Source organism: Oncorhynchus gorbuscha, unplaced genomic scaffold (genome assembly GCF_021184085.1).
Source record: "Oncorhynchus gorbuscha isolate QuinsamMale2020 ecotype Even-year unplaced genomic scaffold, OgorEven_v1.0 Un_scaffold_2621, whole genome shotgun sequence".
In the NCBI taxonomy this organism is placed as follows: Eukaryota; Metazoa; Chordata; class Actinopteri; order Salmoniformes; family Salmonidae; genus Oncorhynchus; species Oncorhynchus gorbuscha.
Window position 1 is genome coordinate 24,378 of NW_025747080.1, and position 16,917 is coordinate 41,294.

Below are 16,917 nucleotides of genomic sequence, written 5' to 3' on the forward strand. Positions count from 1 at the left end.
GTTGTAATGTGCTCTTCTATCCCACATGATGTCCGAGAGGAGAAAACGTCTCGTTGCTATAACAACTGTTGTTGTTGTAATGTGCTCTAATATCCCACATGATGTCCGAGAGGAGAAAACGTCTCGTTGCTATAACAACTGTTGTTGTTGTAATGTGCTCTTCTATCCCACATGATGTCCGAGAGGAGAAAACGTCTCGTTGCTATAACAACTGTTGTTGTTGTAATGTGCTCTTCTATCCCACATGATGTCCGAGAGGAGAAAACGTCTCGTTGCTATAACAACTGTTGTTGTTGTAATGTGCTCTTCTATCCCACATGATGTCCGAGAGGAGAAAACGTCTCGTTGCTATAACAACTGTTGTTGTAATGTCACAAATGGACGTGGCTGGTTTCACCATTAAGGATTTCAGCTGATAACGTTCAATGCAGATGGTTTTTAAAAAACCTTTTTTTAATATCAAATTATTTCTGGGTAACAATGAAGTACCTTATTGTGATTGTATTCAATTCAAATGGTCGAAAATAAACCAAAAATTGATTCTCAGCAATGAGCAATTTCTCAAGCAGGAATTTAGCTAGGGCTGTCTGGGAGTTGTATGTGGGGAAACTAGCTGTTATTGGTCGAGGTTTGGAACACTCTCTCTTTCCTAGCCACCGTGTTTCTACTTCTGCATTGCTTCCTGTTTGGGGTTTTAGGCTGGGTTTCTGTACAGCACTTTGTGACATCAGCTGATGTAAGAAGGGCTTTATAAATACATTTATAAAGCCCTTCTAGCCTCTCTGGGCTAGGTTAGGTCTATAGCCTCTCTGGGCTAGGTTAGGTCTATAGCCTCTCTGGGCTAGGTTAGGTCTATAGCCTCTCTGGGCTAGGTTAGGTCTATAGCCTCTCTGGGCTAGGTTAGGTCTATAGCCTCTCTGGGCTAGGTTAGGTCTATAGCCTCTCTGGGCTAGGCTAATAGCCTCTCTGGGCTAGGTTAGGTCTATAGCTTCTCTGGGTTAGGTTAGGTCTATAGCTTCTCTGGGTTAGGTTAGGTCTATAGCCTCTCTGGGCTAGGTTAGGTCTATAGCCTCTCTGGGCTAGGTCTATAGCCTCTCTGGGCTAGGTCTATAGCCTCTCTGGGCTAGGCTAATAGCCTCTCTGGGCTAGGTTAGGTCTATAGCTTCTCTGGGTTAGGTTAGGTCTATAGCTTCTCTGGGTTAGGTTAGGTCTATAGCTTCTCTGGGTTAGGTTAGGTCTATAGCCTCTCTGGGCTAGGTTAGGTCTATAGCCTCTCTGGGTTAGGTTAGGTCTATAGCTTCTCTGGGTTAGGTTAGGTCTATAGCTTCTCTGGGTTAGGTTAGGTCTATAGCCTCTGGGCTAGGCTAGGTCTATAGCCTCTCTGGGCTAGATCTATAGCCTCTCTGGGCTAGATCTATAGCCTCTCTGGGCTAGGTCTATAGCCTCTCTGGGCTAGGTCTATAGCCTCTCTGGGCTAGGTCTATAGCCTCTCTGGGCTAGGTCTATAGCCTCTCTGGGCTAGGTTAGGTCTATAGCCTCTCTGGGCTAGGTTAGGTCTATAGCCTCTCTGGGCTAGGTCTATAGTCTCTCTGGGCTAGGTCTATAGTCTCTCTGGGCTAGGCTAATAGCCTCTCTGGGCTAGGTTAGGTCTATAGCCTCTCTGGGCTAGGCCAATAGCCTCTCTGGGCTAGGTTAGGTCTATAGCCTCTCTGGGCTAGGCCAATAGCCTCTCTGGGCTAGGTTAGGTCTATAGCCTCTCTGGGCTAGGCCAATAGCCTCTCTGGGCTAGGTTAGGTCTATAGCCTCTCTGGGCTAGGCCAATAGCCTCTCTGGGCTAGGTTAGGTCTATAGCCTCTCTGGGCTAGGCCAATAGCCTCTCTGGGCTAGGTTAGGTCTATAGCCTCTCTGGGCTAGGTTAGCTCTATAGCCTCTCTGGGCTAGGCCAATAGCCTCTCTGGGCTAGGTCTATAGCCTCTCTGTGCTAGGTCTATAGCCTCTCTGGGCTAGATCTATAGCCTCTCTGGGCTAGATCTATAGCCTCTCTGGGCTAGGTCTATAGCCTCTCTGGGCTAGGTCTATAGCCTCTCTGGGCTAGGTCTATAGCCTCTCTGGGCTAGGTCTATAGCCTCTCTGGGCTAGGTCTATAGCCTCTCTGGGCTAGGTTATGTCTATAGCCTCTCTGGGCTAGGTTAGGTCTATAGCCTCTCTGGGCTAGGTTAGGTCTATAGCCTCTCTGGGCTAGGTCTACAGCTTCTCTGGGCTAGGTCTATAGTCTCTCTGGGCTAGGCTAATAGCCTCTCTGGGCTAGGTTAGGTCTATAGCCTCTCTGGGCTAGGCCAATAGCCTCTCTGGGCTAGGTTAGGTCTATAGCCTCTCTGGGCTAGGCCAATAGCCTCTCTGGGCTAGGTTAGGTCTATAGCCTCTCTGGGCTAGGCCAATAGCCTCTCTGGGCTAGGTTAGGTCTATAGCCTCTCTGGGCTAGGCCAATAGCCTCTCTGGGCTAGGTTAGGTCTATAGCCTCTCTGGGCTAGGCTAATAGCCTCTCTGGGCTAGGCTAATAGCCTCTCTGGGCTAGGCTAATAGCCTCTCTGGGCTAGGCTAATAGCCTCTCTGGGCTAGGCTAATAGCCTCTCTGGGCTAGGCTAATAGCCTCTCTGGGCTAGGCTAATAGCCTCTCTGGGCTAGGCTAATAGCCTCTCTGGGCTAGGCTAATAGCCTCTCTGGGCTAGGCTAATAGCCTCTCTGGGCTAGGCTAATAGCCTCTCTGGGCTAGGCTAATAGCCTCTCTGGGCTAGGTCTATAGCCTCTCTGGGCTAGGCTAATAACCTCTCTGGGCTAGGCTAATAGCCTCTCTGGGTTAGGCTAATAGCCTTTCTGGGTTAGACTAATAGCCTCTCTGGGTTAGGCTAATAGCCTCTCTGGGTTAGGCTAATAGCCTCTCTGGGTTAGGCTAATAGCCTCTCTGGGTTAGACTAATAGCCTCTCTGGGTTAGACTAATAGCCTCTCTGGGTTAGACTAATAGCCTCTCTGGGTTAGACTAATAGCCTCTCTGGGTTAGACTAATAGCCTCTCTGGGTTAGACTAATAGCCTCTCTGGGTTAGACTAATAGCCTCTCTGGGTTAGACTAATAGCCTCTCTAGGCTAGGTCTATAGCCTCTCTGGGCTAGGCTAATAGCCTCTCTGGGTTAGACTAATAGCCTCTCTGGGTTAGACTAATAGCCTCTCTGGGCTAGGTCTATAGGGCTAGACTAATAGCCTCTCTGGGTTAGGCTCTGGGTTAGACTAATAGCCTCTCTGGGTTAGACTAATAGCCTCTCTGGGTTAGACTAATAGCCTCTCTGGGTTAGACTAATAGCCTCTCTGGGTTAGACTAATAGCCTCTCTGGGTTAGACTAATAGCGTCTCTGGGCTAGACTAGGGTTATTGCTCATTGTTAGTTGATTTTGGATGTGTTTGCTGTAGTAACCACGGGGATCTCACACAGGGATCTCACACGGTATGACGATCAGAAGAGGATCCCAGTCACATTAGGAAGTAGAGGTTAACTGAAGTTCGTTTCCTGCTGAAACACAGTTCTGGTAAACCACAGTGTGGCTGTGACACATGTGTTCCTCTTTGGCCACCATGTGGACTGTGTTTACTAGGTTGCTGTCACTGTGTGGTGAGCCCTCAGCACCTTTCACTGCCTGGAGTTCAGAGGAAAAGTCAAACAAATGATTCATTAACAATACTTGTCTGTTATGGAAAGCAGAGTGAGCGTAATCAGACTACCTGCCACAGCTGTGTTTCTGTGGCTCTGAATGCCCATAAAGGAAGAGTCGGTTATAGATACTCAACCAAATAGTCTTTCTTTATGGCCTTTCCTAGAGGTGGTTGAGTTGGTGTTGCAGCCGGTGGGAGGCTTTCCCTGGTCGAGGTCGTTGAGTTGGTGTTGCAGCCGGTGGGAGGCTTTCCCTGGTCGAGGTCGTTGAGTTGGTGTTGCAGCCGGTGGGAGGCTTTCCCTGGTCGAGGTCGTTGAGTTGGTGTTGCAGCCGGTGGGAGGCTTTCCCTGGTCGAGGTCGTTGAGTTGGTGTGGCAGCCGGTGGGAGGCTTTCCCTGGTCGAGGTCGTTGAGTTGGTGTTGCAGCCGGTGGGAGGCTTTCCCTGGTCGAGGTCGTTGAGTTGGTGTTGCAGCCGGTGGGAGGCTTTCCCTGGTTGAGGTCGTTGAGTTGGTGTTGCAGCCGGTGGGAGGCTTTCCTGGTCGAGGTCGTTGAGTTGGTGTTGCAGCCGGTGGGGGAGGCTTTCCCTGGTCGAGGTCGTTGAGTTGGTGTTGCAGCCGGTGGGAGGCTTTCCCTGGTCGAGGTGGTTGAGTTGGTGTTGCAGCCGGTGGGAGGCTTTCCTGGTCGAGGTGGTTGAGTTGGTGTTGCAGCCGGTGGGAGGCTTTCCCTGGTCGAGGTCGTTGAGTTGGTGTGGCAGCCGGTGGGAGGCTTTCCCTGGTCGAGGTCGTTGAGTTGGTGTTGCAGCCGGTGGGAGGCTTTCCCTGGTCGAGGTCGTTGAGTTGGTGTTGCAGCCGGTGGGAGGCTTTCCTGGTCGAGGTCGTTGAGTTGGTGTTGCAGCCGGTGGGAGGCTTTCCCTGGTCGAGGTCGTTGAGTTGGTGTTGCAGCCGGTGGGAGGCTTTCCCTGGTCGAGGTCGTTGAGTTGGTGTTGCAGCCGGTGGGAGGCTTTCCCTGGTCGAGGTCGTTGAGTTGGTGTTGCAGCCGGTGGGAGGCTTTCCCTGGTCGAGGTCGTTGAGTTGGTGTTGCAGCCGGTGGGAGGCTTTCCCTGGTCGAGGTGGTTGAGTTGGTGTTGCAGCCGGTGGGAGGCTTTCCCTGGTCGAGGTGGTTGAGTTGGTGTTGCAGCCGGTGGGAGGCTTTCCCTGGTCGAGGTCGTTGAGTTGGTGTGGCAGCCGGTGGGAGGCTTTCCCTGGTCGAGGTCGTTGAGTTGGTGTTGCAGCCGGTGGGAGGCTTTCCCTGGTCGAGGTCGTTGAGTTGGTGTTGCAGCCGGTGGGAGGCTTTCCCTGGTCGAGGTCGTTGAGTTGGTGTTGCAGCCGGTGGGAGGCTTTCCCTGGTCGAGGTCGTTGAGTTGGTGTTGCAGCCGGTGGGAGGCTTTCCCTGGTCGAGGTCGTTGAGTTGGTGTGGCAGCCGGTGGGAGGCTTTCCCTGGTCGAGGTCGTTGAGTTGGTGTTGCAGCCGGTGGGAGGCTTTCCCTGGTCGAGGTCGTTGAGTTGGTGTTGCAGCCGGTGGGAGGCTTTCCCTGGTCGAGGTCGTTGAGTTGGTGTTGCAGCCGGTGGGAGGCTTTCCCTGGTCGAGGTCGTTGAGTTGGTGTTGCAGCCGGTGGGAGGCTTTCCCTGGTCGAGGTCGTTGAGTTGGTGTTGCAGCCGGTGGGAGGCTTTCCCTGGTCGAGGTCGTTGAGTTGGTGTTGCAGCCGGTGGGAGGCTTTCCCTGGTCGAGGTCGTTGAGTTGGTGTTGCAGCCGGTGGGAGGCTTTCCCTGGTCGAGGTCGTTGAGTTGGTGTGGCAGCCGGTGGGAGGCTTTCCCTGGTCGAGGTCGTTGAGTTGGTGTGGCAGCCGGTGGGAGGCTTTCCCTGGTCGAGGTCGTTGAGTTGGTGTTGCAGCCGGTGGGAGGCTTTCCCTGGTCGAGGTCGTTGAGTTGGTGTTGCAGCCGGTGGGAGGCTTTCCCTGGTCGAGGTCGTTGAGTTGGTGTTGCAGCCGGTGGGAGGCTTTCCCTGGTCGAGGTCGTTGAGTTGGTGTTGCAGCCGGTGGGAGGCTTTCCCTGGTCGAGGTCGTTGAGTTGGTGTGGCAGCCGGTGGGAGGCTTTCCCTGGTCGAGGTCGTTGAGTTGGTGTGGCAGCCGGTGGGAGGCTTTCCCTGGTCGAGGTCGTTGAGTTGGTGTTGCAGCCGGTGGGAGGCTTTCCCTGGTCGAGGTCGTTGAGTTGGTGTTGCAGCCGGTGGGAGGCTTTCCCTGGTCGAGGTCGTTGAGTTGGTGTGGCAGCCGGTGGGAGGCTTTCCCTGGTCGAGGTCGTTGAGTTGGTGTGGCAGCCGGTGGGAGGCTTTCCCTGGTCGAGGTGGTTGAGTTGGTGTTGCAGCCGGTGGGAGGCTTTCCTGGTCGAGGTCGTTGAGTTGGTGTTGCAGCCGGTGGGAGGCTTTCCCTGGTCGAGGTGGTTGAGTTGGTGTTGCAGCCGGTGGGAGGCTTTCCCTGGTCGAGGTCGTTGAGTTGGTGTTGCAGCCGGTGGGAGGCTTTCCCTGGTCGAGGTCGTTGAGTTGGTGTTGCAGCCGGTGGGAGGCTTTCCCTGGTCGAGGTCGTTGAGTTGGTGTTGCAGCCGGTGGGAGGCTTTCCTGGTCGAGGTGGTTGAGTTGGTGTTGCAGCCGGTGGGAGGCTTTCCCTGGTCGAGGTCGTTGAGTTGGTGTTGCAGCCGGTGGGAGGCTTTCCCTGGTCGAGGTCGTTGAGTTGGTGTTGCAGCCGGTGGGAGGCTTTCCCTGGTCGAGGTCGTTGAGTTGGTGTGGCAGCCGGTGGGAGGCTTTCCCTGGTCGAGGTCGTTGAGTTGGTGTGGCAGCCGGTGGGAGGCTTTCCCTGGTCGAGGTCGTTGAGTTGGTGTGGCAGCCGGTGGGAGGCTTTCCCTGGTCGAGGTCGTTGAGTTGGTGTTGCAGCCGGTGGGAGGCTTTCCCTGGTCGAGGTCGTTGAGTTGGTGTGGCTTATGTGACAAATGGAAAATAAACTAAATCAGAACGTTTAAACGGATAAACTTTTTTTCCATTTTTAAAATGCAAATCAAAATGTCCATGTGAATTGACAAGGCAGCTGTGGTCAGTAATGGTTTAAGTCTCACGGTGCCTTTTCAGATGGGGAAGCATTCCTGTACCTCTGTTACTGTGCCTCACCAAGTCTGCATTTCCTTCTCATTTAACTTCTCAAAGTGTTGTCATGGTTCCTCGACTCCTTGCACGTTTCTGATTTTGTCAACATTTTGATTCCGCAAGGAATTGACTCCGAAGATTCAATGTTTTTGGAACGGAGGAGACTGATTAGTTTGCCGTACTTCCGAGAACAAAAACACTTGCGTCTTTCAGCAGACAGACAGAACCGTGCACTAGGCCTCTCTGTCAGTACTGACAGACAGTCAGAACCGTGCACTAGGCCTCTCTATCAGTACTGACAGACAGTCAGAACCGTGCACTAGGCCTCTCTATCAGTACTGACAGACAGTCAGAACCGTGCACTAGGCCTCTCTATCAGTACTGACAGACAGTCAGAACCGTGCACTAGGCCTCTCTATCAGTACTGACAGACAGTCAGAACCGTGCACTAGGCCTCTCTATCAGTACTGACAGACAGTCAGAACCGTGCACTAGGCCTCTATCAGTACTGGCAGGTCAGCAGACAGTCAGAACCGTGCACTAGGCCTCTCTATCAGTACTGGCAGGTCAGCAGACAGTCAGAACCGTGCACTAGGCCTCTCTATCAGTACTGACAGGTCAGCAGACAGTCAGAACCGTGCACTAGGCCTCTCTATCAGTACTGACAGACAGTCAGAACCGTGCACTAGGCCTCTCTATCAGTACTGACAGACAGTCGGAACCGTGCACTAGGCCTCTCTATCAGTACTGACAGACAGTCGGAACCGTGCACTAGGCCTCTCTATCAGTACTGACAGACAGTCAGAACCGTGCACTAGGCCTCTCTATCAGTACTGGCAGGTCAGCAGACAGTCAGAACAGTGCACTAGGCCTCTCTATCAGTACTGGCAGGTCAGCAGACAGTCAGAACCGTGCACTAGGCCTTTCTATCAGTACTGGCAGGTCAGCAGACAGTCAGAACAGTGCACTAGGCCTCTCTAGCAGTACTGGCAGGTCAGCAGACAGTCAGAACCGTGCACTAGGCATCTCTATCAGTACTGACAGACAGTCAGAACCGTGCACTAGGCCTTTCTATCAGTACTGGTCGGTCAGCAGACAGTCAGAACCGTGCACTAGGCCTCTCTATCAGTACTGGCAGGTCAGCAGACAGTCAGAACCGTGCACTAGGCCTCTCTATCAGTACTGGCAGGTCAGCCACCAGACAGACAGGCCTAGTGCACGGTTCTGACTGTATCAGCATTGAAAAGCTGTATCTTGCAATGTCTTGCTAGGATATTGAGATGAGGTGAGATGATTCACTCTCACAAAGTCACAAACAGTTTCTGGCCACGTCCACGGGTTTGCTTCATATGGTAACCAGGGCACCAAAACAGCGGAGAAGTCGAGCCTCTTACTTCCAAACGCTCTTAGTTGTTGTGGAAATTGACCCACTGTGCTGTTCACTGTCTGCGTCTATTACATATGGCCAAGTCTTCATTTAAATGACTTCCTGTCTGCGTCTATTACATATGGCTGAGTCTTCATTTAAATGACTTCCTGTCTGCGTCTATTACATATGGCTGAGTCTTCATTTAAATGACTTCCTGTCTGCGTCTATTACATATGGCTGAGTCTTCATTTAAATGACTTCCTGTCTGCGTCTATGACATATGGCTGAGTCTTCATTTAAATGACTTCCTGTCTGCGTCTATTACATATGGCTGAGTCTTCATTTAAATGACTTCCTGTCTGCGTCTATTACATACGGCTGAGTCTTCATTTAAATGACTTCCTGTCTGCGTCTATTACATATGGCTGAGTCTTCATTTAAATGACTTCCTGTCTGGGTCTATTACATATGGCTGAGTCTTCATTGAAATGACTTCCTGTCTGCGTCTATTACATATGGCTGAGTCTTCATTTAAATGACTTCCTGTCTGCGTCTATTACATATGGCTGAGTCTTCATTTAAATGACTTCCTGTCTGCGTCTATTACATATGGCTGAGTCTTCATTTAAATGACTTCCTGTCTGCGTCTATTACATATGGCTGAGTCTTCATTTAAATGACTTCCTGTCTGCGTCTATTACATATGGCTGAGTCTTCATTTAAATGACTTCCTGTCTGCGTCTATTACATATGGCCGAGTCTTCATTTAAATGACTTCCTGTCTGCGTCTATTACATATGGCCGAGTCTTCATTTAAATGACTTCCTGTCTGCGTCTATTACATATGGCTGAGTCTTCATTTAAATGACTTCCTGTCTGCGTCTATTACATATGGCTGAGTCTTCATTTAAATGACTTCCTGTCTGCGTCTATTACATATGGCTGAGTCTTCATTTAAATGACTTCCTGTCTGCGTCTATTACATATGGCTGAGTCTTCATTTAAATGACTTCCTGTCTGCGTCTATTACATATGGCTGAGTCTTCATTGAAATGACTTCCTGTCTGCGTCTATTACATTTACATTTACATTTAAGTCATTTAGCAGACGCTCTTATCCAGAGCGACTTACAAATTGGTGCATTCACCTTATGACATCCAGTGGAACAGTCACTTTACAATAGTGCATCTAAAACTTAAGGGGGGTGAGAGGCATTTAAATGACTTCCTGTCTGCGTCTATGACATATGGCTGAGTCTTCATTTAAATGACTTCCTGTCTGCGTCTATTACATATGGCTGAGTCTTCATTTAAATGACTTCCTGTCTGCGTCTATTACATATGGCTGAGTCTTCATTTAAATGACTTCCTGTCTGCGTCTATTACATATGGCTGAGTCTTCATTTAAATGACTTCCTGTCTGCGTCTATTACATATGGCTGAGTCTTCATTTAAATGACTTCCTGTCTGCGTCTATTACATATGGCCGAGTCTTCATTTAAATGACTTCCTGTCTGCGTCTATTACATATGGCCGAGTCTTCATTTAAATGACTTCCTGTCTGCGTCTATTACATATGGCTGAGTCTTCATTTAAATGACTTCCTGTCTGCGTCTATTACATATGGCTGAGTCTTCATTTAAATGACTTCCTGTCTGCGTCTATTACATATGGCTGAGTCTTCATTTAAATGACTTCCTGTCTGCGTCTATTACATATGGCTGAGTCTTCATTTAAATGACTTCCTGTCTGCGTCTATTACATATGGCTGAGTCTTCATTAAAATGACTTCCTGTCTGCGTCTATTACATATGGCTGAGTCTTCATTTAAATGACTTCCTGTCTGCGTCTATTTCATATGGCTGAGTCTTCATTTAAATGACTTCCTGTCTGCGTCTATTACATATGGCTGAGTCTTCATTTAAATGACTTCCTGTCTGCGTCTATTACATATGGCTGATTCTTCATTTAAATGACTTCCTGTCTGCGTCTATTACATATGGCTGAGTCTTCATTTAAATGACTTCCTGTCTGCGTCTATTACATATGGCTGAGTCTTCATTTAAATGACTTCCTGTCTGCGTCTATTTCATATGGCTGAGTCTTCATTGAAATGACTTCCCCAGGCCTCTACAGCCGACCGTCTAGTTTGGCCTCAACACTGAAAATAAGGTTTTGTGATAACTGCACTGTGATTTTAATTGTTTTTTTTATTGGTTAGGAATTTTTCTCAGCGTAATGGTTCCCAATTTGGTTTAAAAGTTTGACCGTTCATAGCCCTATTTGCTCCATCCTGCAGTATGTCTAGACTGGCTACTCCTTTTCACTTCTTGGTTCTGCTGTGGCTGTTCTGCGTTTTGTCCAGTAGGGGGAGTCGTAGGTTCACAAACTGGACAGATCTCTTTCAACCCTGTTGTTTTGTTCCCAGTTCACACACCACCCTCAGCTTGGTGTTTGTTTAGCCATCAGATGGCGGTATGACTCTCTGTCAGAAGGATCATGTAGCCTCAGTCTCCTAATATTGACCCATTACTTCTGCAGCCCACTGACTTTAAAGCACTAACTTCAGGCTTTGTGTACAAGGTAGTGAACTGGCTATCAGAGCCCTCCCTCCACTCGGTCCCACAGCAGCCCAGCCTACACTGTTGGTTAGGTGATATCTCAGCCCAGCCTACCCTGTTGATTAGGTGGTATCTCAGCCCAGCCCAGCCTACCCTGTTGGTTAGGTGGTATCTCAGCCCAGCCCAGCCTACCCTGTTGATTAGGTGGTATCTCAGCCCAGCCTACCCTGTTGGTTAGGTGGTATCTCAGCCCAGCCTACCCTGTTGGTTAGGTGGTATCTCAGCCCAGCCTACCCTGTTGGTTAGGTGGTATCTCAGCCCAGCCTACCCTGTTGGTTAGGTGGTATCTCAGCCCAGCCTACCCTGTTGATTAGGTGGTATCTCAGCCCAGCCCAGCCTACCCTGTTGGTTAGGTGGTATCTCAGCCCAGCCTACCCTGTTGGTTAGGTGGTATCTCAGCCCAGCCCAGCCTACCCTGTTGGTTAGGTGGTATCTCAGCCCAGCCCAGCCTACCCTGTTGGTTAGGTGGTATCTCAGCCCAGCCTACCCTGTTGGTTAGGTGGTATCTCAGCCCAGCCTACCCTGTTGGTTAGGTGGTATCTCAGCCAAGCCTACCCTGTTGGTTAGGTGGCATCTCAGCCCAGCCTACCCTGTTGGTTAGGTGGTATCTCAGCCCAGCCCAGCCTACCCTGTTGGTTAGGTGGTATCTCAGCCCAGCCCAGCCTACCCTGTTGATTAGGTGGCATCTCAGCCCAACCTACCCTGTTGATTAGGTGGCATCTCAGCCCAACCTACCCTGTTGATTAGGTGGTATCTCAGCCTACCCTGTTGGTTAGGTGGTATCTCAGCCCAGGTGGCAGCCCAGCCTACCCTGTTGGTTAGGTATCTAGCCCAGCCTACCCTGTTGGTTCAGTATCTCCCAGCCCAGCCTACCCTGTTGGTTAGGTGGTATCTCAGCCCAGCCTACCCTGTTGGTTAGGTGGTATCTCAGCCCAGCCTACCCTGTTGGTTAGGTGGTATCTCAGCCTACCCTGTTGGTTAGGTGGTATCCAGCCCAGCCTACCCTGTTGGTTAGGTGGTATCTCAGCCCAGCCTACCCTGTTGGTTAGGTGGTATCTCAGCCCAGCCTACCCTGTTGGTTAGGTGGTATCTCAGCCCAGCCTACCCTGTTGGTTAGGTGGTATCTCAGCCCAGCCTACCCTGTTGGTTAGGTGGTATCTCAGCCCAGCCTACCCTGTTGGTTAGGTGGTATCTCAGCCCAGCCTACCCTGTTGGTTAGGTGGTATCTCAGCCCAGCCTACCCTGTTGGTTAGGTGGTATCTCAGCCCAGCCTACCCCCAGCCCAGCCTACCCTGTTGGTTAGGTGGTATCTCAGCCCAGCCCAGCCTACCCTGTTGATTAGGTGGTATCTCAGCCCAGCCCAGCCTACCCTGTTGGTTAGGTGGTATCTCAGCCCAGCCCAGCCTACCCTGTTGATTAGGTGGTATCTCAGCCCAGCCTACCCTGTTGGTTAGGTGGTATCTCAGCCCAGCCTACCCTGTTGGTTAGGTGGTATCTCAGCCCAGCCTACCCTGTTGGTTAGGTGGTATCTCAGCCCAGCCTACCCTGTTGGTTAGGTGGCATCTCAGCCCAGCCCAGCCTACCCTGTTGGTTAGGTGGTATCTCAGCCCAGCCTACCCTGTTGGTTAGGTGGTATCTCAGCCCAGCCTACCCTGTTGGTTAGGTGGTATCTCAGCCCAGCCCAGCCTACCCTGTTGGTTAGGTGGTATCTCAGCCCAGCCCAGCCTACCCTGTTGGTTAGGTGGTATCTCAGCCCAGCCTACCCTGTTGGTTAGGTGGTATCTCAGCCCAGCCTACCCTGTTGGTTAGGTGGTATCTCAGCCCAGCCTACCCTGTTGGTTAGGTGGTATCTCAGCCCAGCCTACCCTGTTGGTTAGGTGGTATCTCAGCCCAGCCCAGCCTACCCTGTTGGTTAGGTGGTATCTCAGCCCAGCCCAGCCTACCCTGTTGGTTAGGTGGTATCTCAGCCCAGCCCAGCCTACCCTGTTGGTTAGGTGGTATCTCAGCCCAGCCCAGCCTACCCTGTTGGTTAGGTGGTATCCAGCCTACCCTGTTGGTTAGGTGGTATCCAGCCCAGCCTACCCTGTTGGTTAGGTGGTATCTCAGCCCAGCCCAGCCTACCCTGTTGGTTAGGTGGTATCTCAGCCCAGCCTACCCTGTTGGTTAGGTGGTATCTCAGCCCAGCCTACCCTGTTGGTTAGGTGGTATCTCAGCCCAGCCTACCCTGTTGGTTAGGTGGCATCTCAGCCCAGCCTACCCTGTTGGTTAGGTGGTATCTACCCAGGTGGTATCTCCCAGCCCAGCCTACCCTGTTGGTTAGGTGGTATCTCAGCCCAGCCCAGCCTACCCTGTTGGTTAGGTGGTATCTCAGCCCAGCCTACCCTGTTGGTTAGGTGGTATCTCAGCCCAGCCTACCCTGTTGGTTAGGTGGTATCTCAGCCCAGCCTACCCTGTTGGTTAGGTGGTATCTCAGCCCAGCCTACCCTGTTGGTTAGGTGGTATCTCAGCCCAGCCTACCCTGTTGGTTAGCCTACCCTGTTGGTTAGTGTGGTATCTCAGCCCAGCCCAGCCCCAGCCCACCCTGTTGGTTAGGTGGCATCTCAGCCCAGCCCAGCCTACCCTGTTGGTTAGGTGGTATCTCAGCCCAGCCTACCCTGTTGGTTAGGTGGTATCTCAGCCCAGCCTACCCTGTTGGTTAGGTGGTATCTCAGCCCAGCCTACCCTGTTGGTTAGGTGGTATCTCAGCCCAGCCCAGCCTACCCTGTTGGTTAGGTGGTATCTCAGCCCAGCCTACCCTGTTGGTTAGGTGGTATCTCAGCCCAGCCTACCCTGTTGGTTAGGTGACATTTCTTGTTGCCCCTTTTTGTTGACTTGAAATGTGTCCCAAATTGCACCCTATTCCCTACATAGTGCACTTCTTCTGACCAGAGCCCTGTGACTATATAGGGAATAGGATGCAGGCTATGTCTCTGTGGGATGATGTATGGAGACTGGTACCTGAACGTTCTGTCTCCCCTTGTGACCATGACGACATTCATCATGTTTCAGATCCAACTCCCCTGTTCCCTGACCTTGTAACTCCCCTGACCTTGTAACTCCCCTGTTCCCTGACCTTGTAACTCCCCTGTTCCCTGACCTTGTAACTCACCTGACCTTGTAACTCCCCTGACCTTGTAACTCACCTGTTCCCTGACCTTGTAACTCCCCTGACCTTGTAACTCCCCTGTTCCCTGACCTTGTAACTCTCCTGTTCCCTGACCTTGTAACTCCCCTGTTCCCTGACCTTGTAACTCCCCTGTTCCCTGACCTTGTAACTCTCCTGTTCCCTGACCATGTAACTCCCCTGTTCCCTGACCTTGTAACTCCCCTGTTCCCTGACCTTGTAACTCCCCTGTTCCCTGACCTTGTAACTCCCCTGTTCCCTGACCTTGTAACTCCCCTGACCTTGTAACTCCCCTGTTTCCTGACCTTGTAACTCCCCTGACCTTGTAACTCCCCTGTTCCCTGACCTTGTAACTCCCCTGTTCCCTGACCTTGTAACTCCCCTGTTCCCTGACCTTGTAACTCTCCTGTTCCCTGACCTTGTAACTCCCCTGTTCCCTGACCTTGTAACTCCCCTGTTCCCTGACCTTGTAACTCCCCTGTTCCCTGACCTTGTAACTCCCCTGTTCCCTGACCTTGTAACTCCCCTGTTCCCTGACCTTGTAACTCCCCTGTTCCCTGACCTTGTAACTCCCCTGTTCCCTGACCTTGTAACTCCCCTGTTCCCTGACCTTGTAACTCCCCTGTTCCCTGACCTTGTAACTCCCCTGTTCCCTGACCTTGTAACTCCCTGACCTTGTAACCCTGTTCCCTGACCTTGTAACTCCCCTGTTCCCTGACCTTGTAACTCCCTGTTCCCTGACCTTGTAACTCCCCTGTTCCCTGACCTTGTAACTCCCCTGTTCCCTGACCTTGTAACTCCCCTGTTCCCTGACCTTGTAACTCCCCTGTTCCCTGACCTTGTAACTCCCCTGACCTTGTAACTCCCCTGACCTTGTAACTCCCCTGTTCCCTGACCTTGTAACTCCCCTGTTCCCTGACCTTGTAACTCCCCTGTTCCCTGACCTTGTAACTCCCCTGACCTTGTAACTCCCCTGTTCCCTGACCTTGTAACTCCCCTGTTCCCTGACCTTGTAACTCCCCTGTTCCCTGACCTTGTAACTCCCCTGTTCCCCGACCTTGTAACTCCCCTGACCTTGTAACTCCCCTATTCCCTGACCTTGTAACTCCCCTGTTCCCTGACCTTGTAACTCCCCTGTTCCCTGACCTTGTAACTCCCCTGACCTTGTAACTCCCCTGTTCCCTGACCTTGTAACTCCCCTATTCCCTGACCTTGTAACTCCCCTATTCCCTGACCTTGTAACTCCCCTATTCCCTGACCTTGTAACTCCCCTGTTCCCTGACCTTGTAACTCCCCTGTTCCCTGACCTTGTAACTCCCCTGTTCCCTGACCTTGTAACTCCCCTGTTCCCTGACCTTGTAACTCCCCTGTTCCCTGACCTTGTAACTCCCCTGTTCCCTGACCTTGTAACTCCCCTGTTCCCTGACCTTGTAACTCTCCTGTCCCCTGACCTTGTAACTCCCCTGTTCCCTGACCTTGTAACTCCCCTATTCCCTGACCTTGTAACTCCCCTGTTCCCTGACATTGTAACTCCCCTGACCTTGTAACTCCCCTGTTCCCTGACCTTGTAACTCCCCTATTCCCTGACCTTGTAACTCCCCTGTTCCCTGACCTTGTAACTCCCCTGTTCCCTGACCTTGTAACTCCCCTGACCTTGTAACTCCCCTGTTCCCTGACCTTGTAACTCCCCTATTCCCTGACCTTGTAACTCCCCTGTTCCCTGACCTTGTAACTCCCCTGTTCCCTGACCTTGTAACTCCCCTATTCCCTGACCTTGTAACTCCCCTATTCCCTGACCTTGTAACTCCCCTGTTCCCTGACCTTGTAACTCCCCTGTTCCCTGACCTTGTAACTCCCCTATTCCCTGACCTTGTAACTCCCCTGTTCCCTGACCTTGTAACTCCCCTGTTCCCTGACCTTGTAACTCCCCTGTTCCCTGACCTTGTAACTCCCCTGACCTTGTAACTCCCCTGTTCCCTGACCTTGTAACTCCCCTGTTCCCTGACCTTGTAACTCCCCTGTTCCCTGACCTTGTAACTCCCCTGTTCCCTGACCTTGTAACTCCCCTGTTCCCTGACCTTGTAACTCCCCTATTCCCTGACCTTGTAACTCCCCTGTTCCCTGACCTTGTAACTCCCCTGACCTTGTAACTCTCCTGTTCCCTGACCTTGTAACTCCCCTGTTCCCTGACCTTGTAACTCCCCTGTTCCCTGACCGTGTAACTCCCCTGTTCCCTGACCATGTAACTCCCCTGTTCCCTGACCGTGTAACTCCCCTGTTCCCTGACCGTGTAACTCCCCTGTTCCCTGACCGTGTAACTCCCCTGTTCCCTGACCTTGTAACTCCCCTGTTCCCTGACCTTGTAACTCCCCTGTTCCCTGACCTTGTAACTCCCCTGTTCCCTGACCTTGTCTGTTTCAGATCTAACTCTCCTGTTCCCTGACCTTGTAACTCCCCTGTTCCCTGACCTTGTCTGTTTCAGATCTAACTCTCCTGTTCCCTGACCTTGTCTGTTTCAGGTCTAACTCTCCTGTTCCCTGACCTTGTGTGTTTCAGGTCTGTGTACGATGACCAGCCTAATGCCCACAAGAGGTTTATGGAGAAGCTTGAGGCCAGGATCCGTCACCATGACAGAGAGATAGAGAAGATGTGTAACTTTCACCACCAGGGGTTTGTGGACGCCATCACCGAGCTGCTCAAAGTGCGTGCCGACGCAGAGAAACTGATGGTGAGACAGGAGACCCAATCAAATCAAAGTGTATTAGTCACATGCTCCGAATATAACAGGTGTAGTGTCATGCTGCCAATATAACAGGTGTAGTGACATGCTGCCAATATAACAGGTGTAGTGACATGCTGCCAATATAACAGGTGTAGTGACATGCTGCCAATATAA

The 16,917-nt window shown here is 51.6% G+C and overlaps 1 protein-coding gene across 3 annotated transcripts in view; it reads left to right on the plus strand.

Moving 5' to 3' along the window:
• The window catches only part of exoc6 (exocyst complex component 6), a gene marked incomplete at its 3' end in the record, with an annotated part of 63,676 nt that overhangs the window by 19,276 nt on the left and 27,483 nt on the right, over window positions 1–16,917 (plus strand). For all 3 annotated transcript variants that reach the window (XM_046339293.1, XM_046339294.1, XM_046339295.1), the window contains 1 exon segment: window positions 16,578–16,749. In XM_046339293.1, coding sequence (XP_046195249.1) covers window positions 16,578–16,749 — 172 coding nt within the window.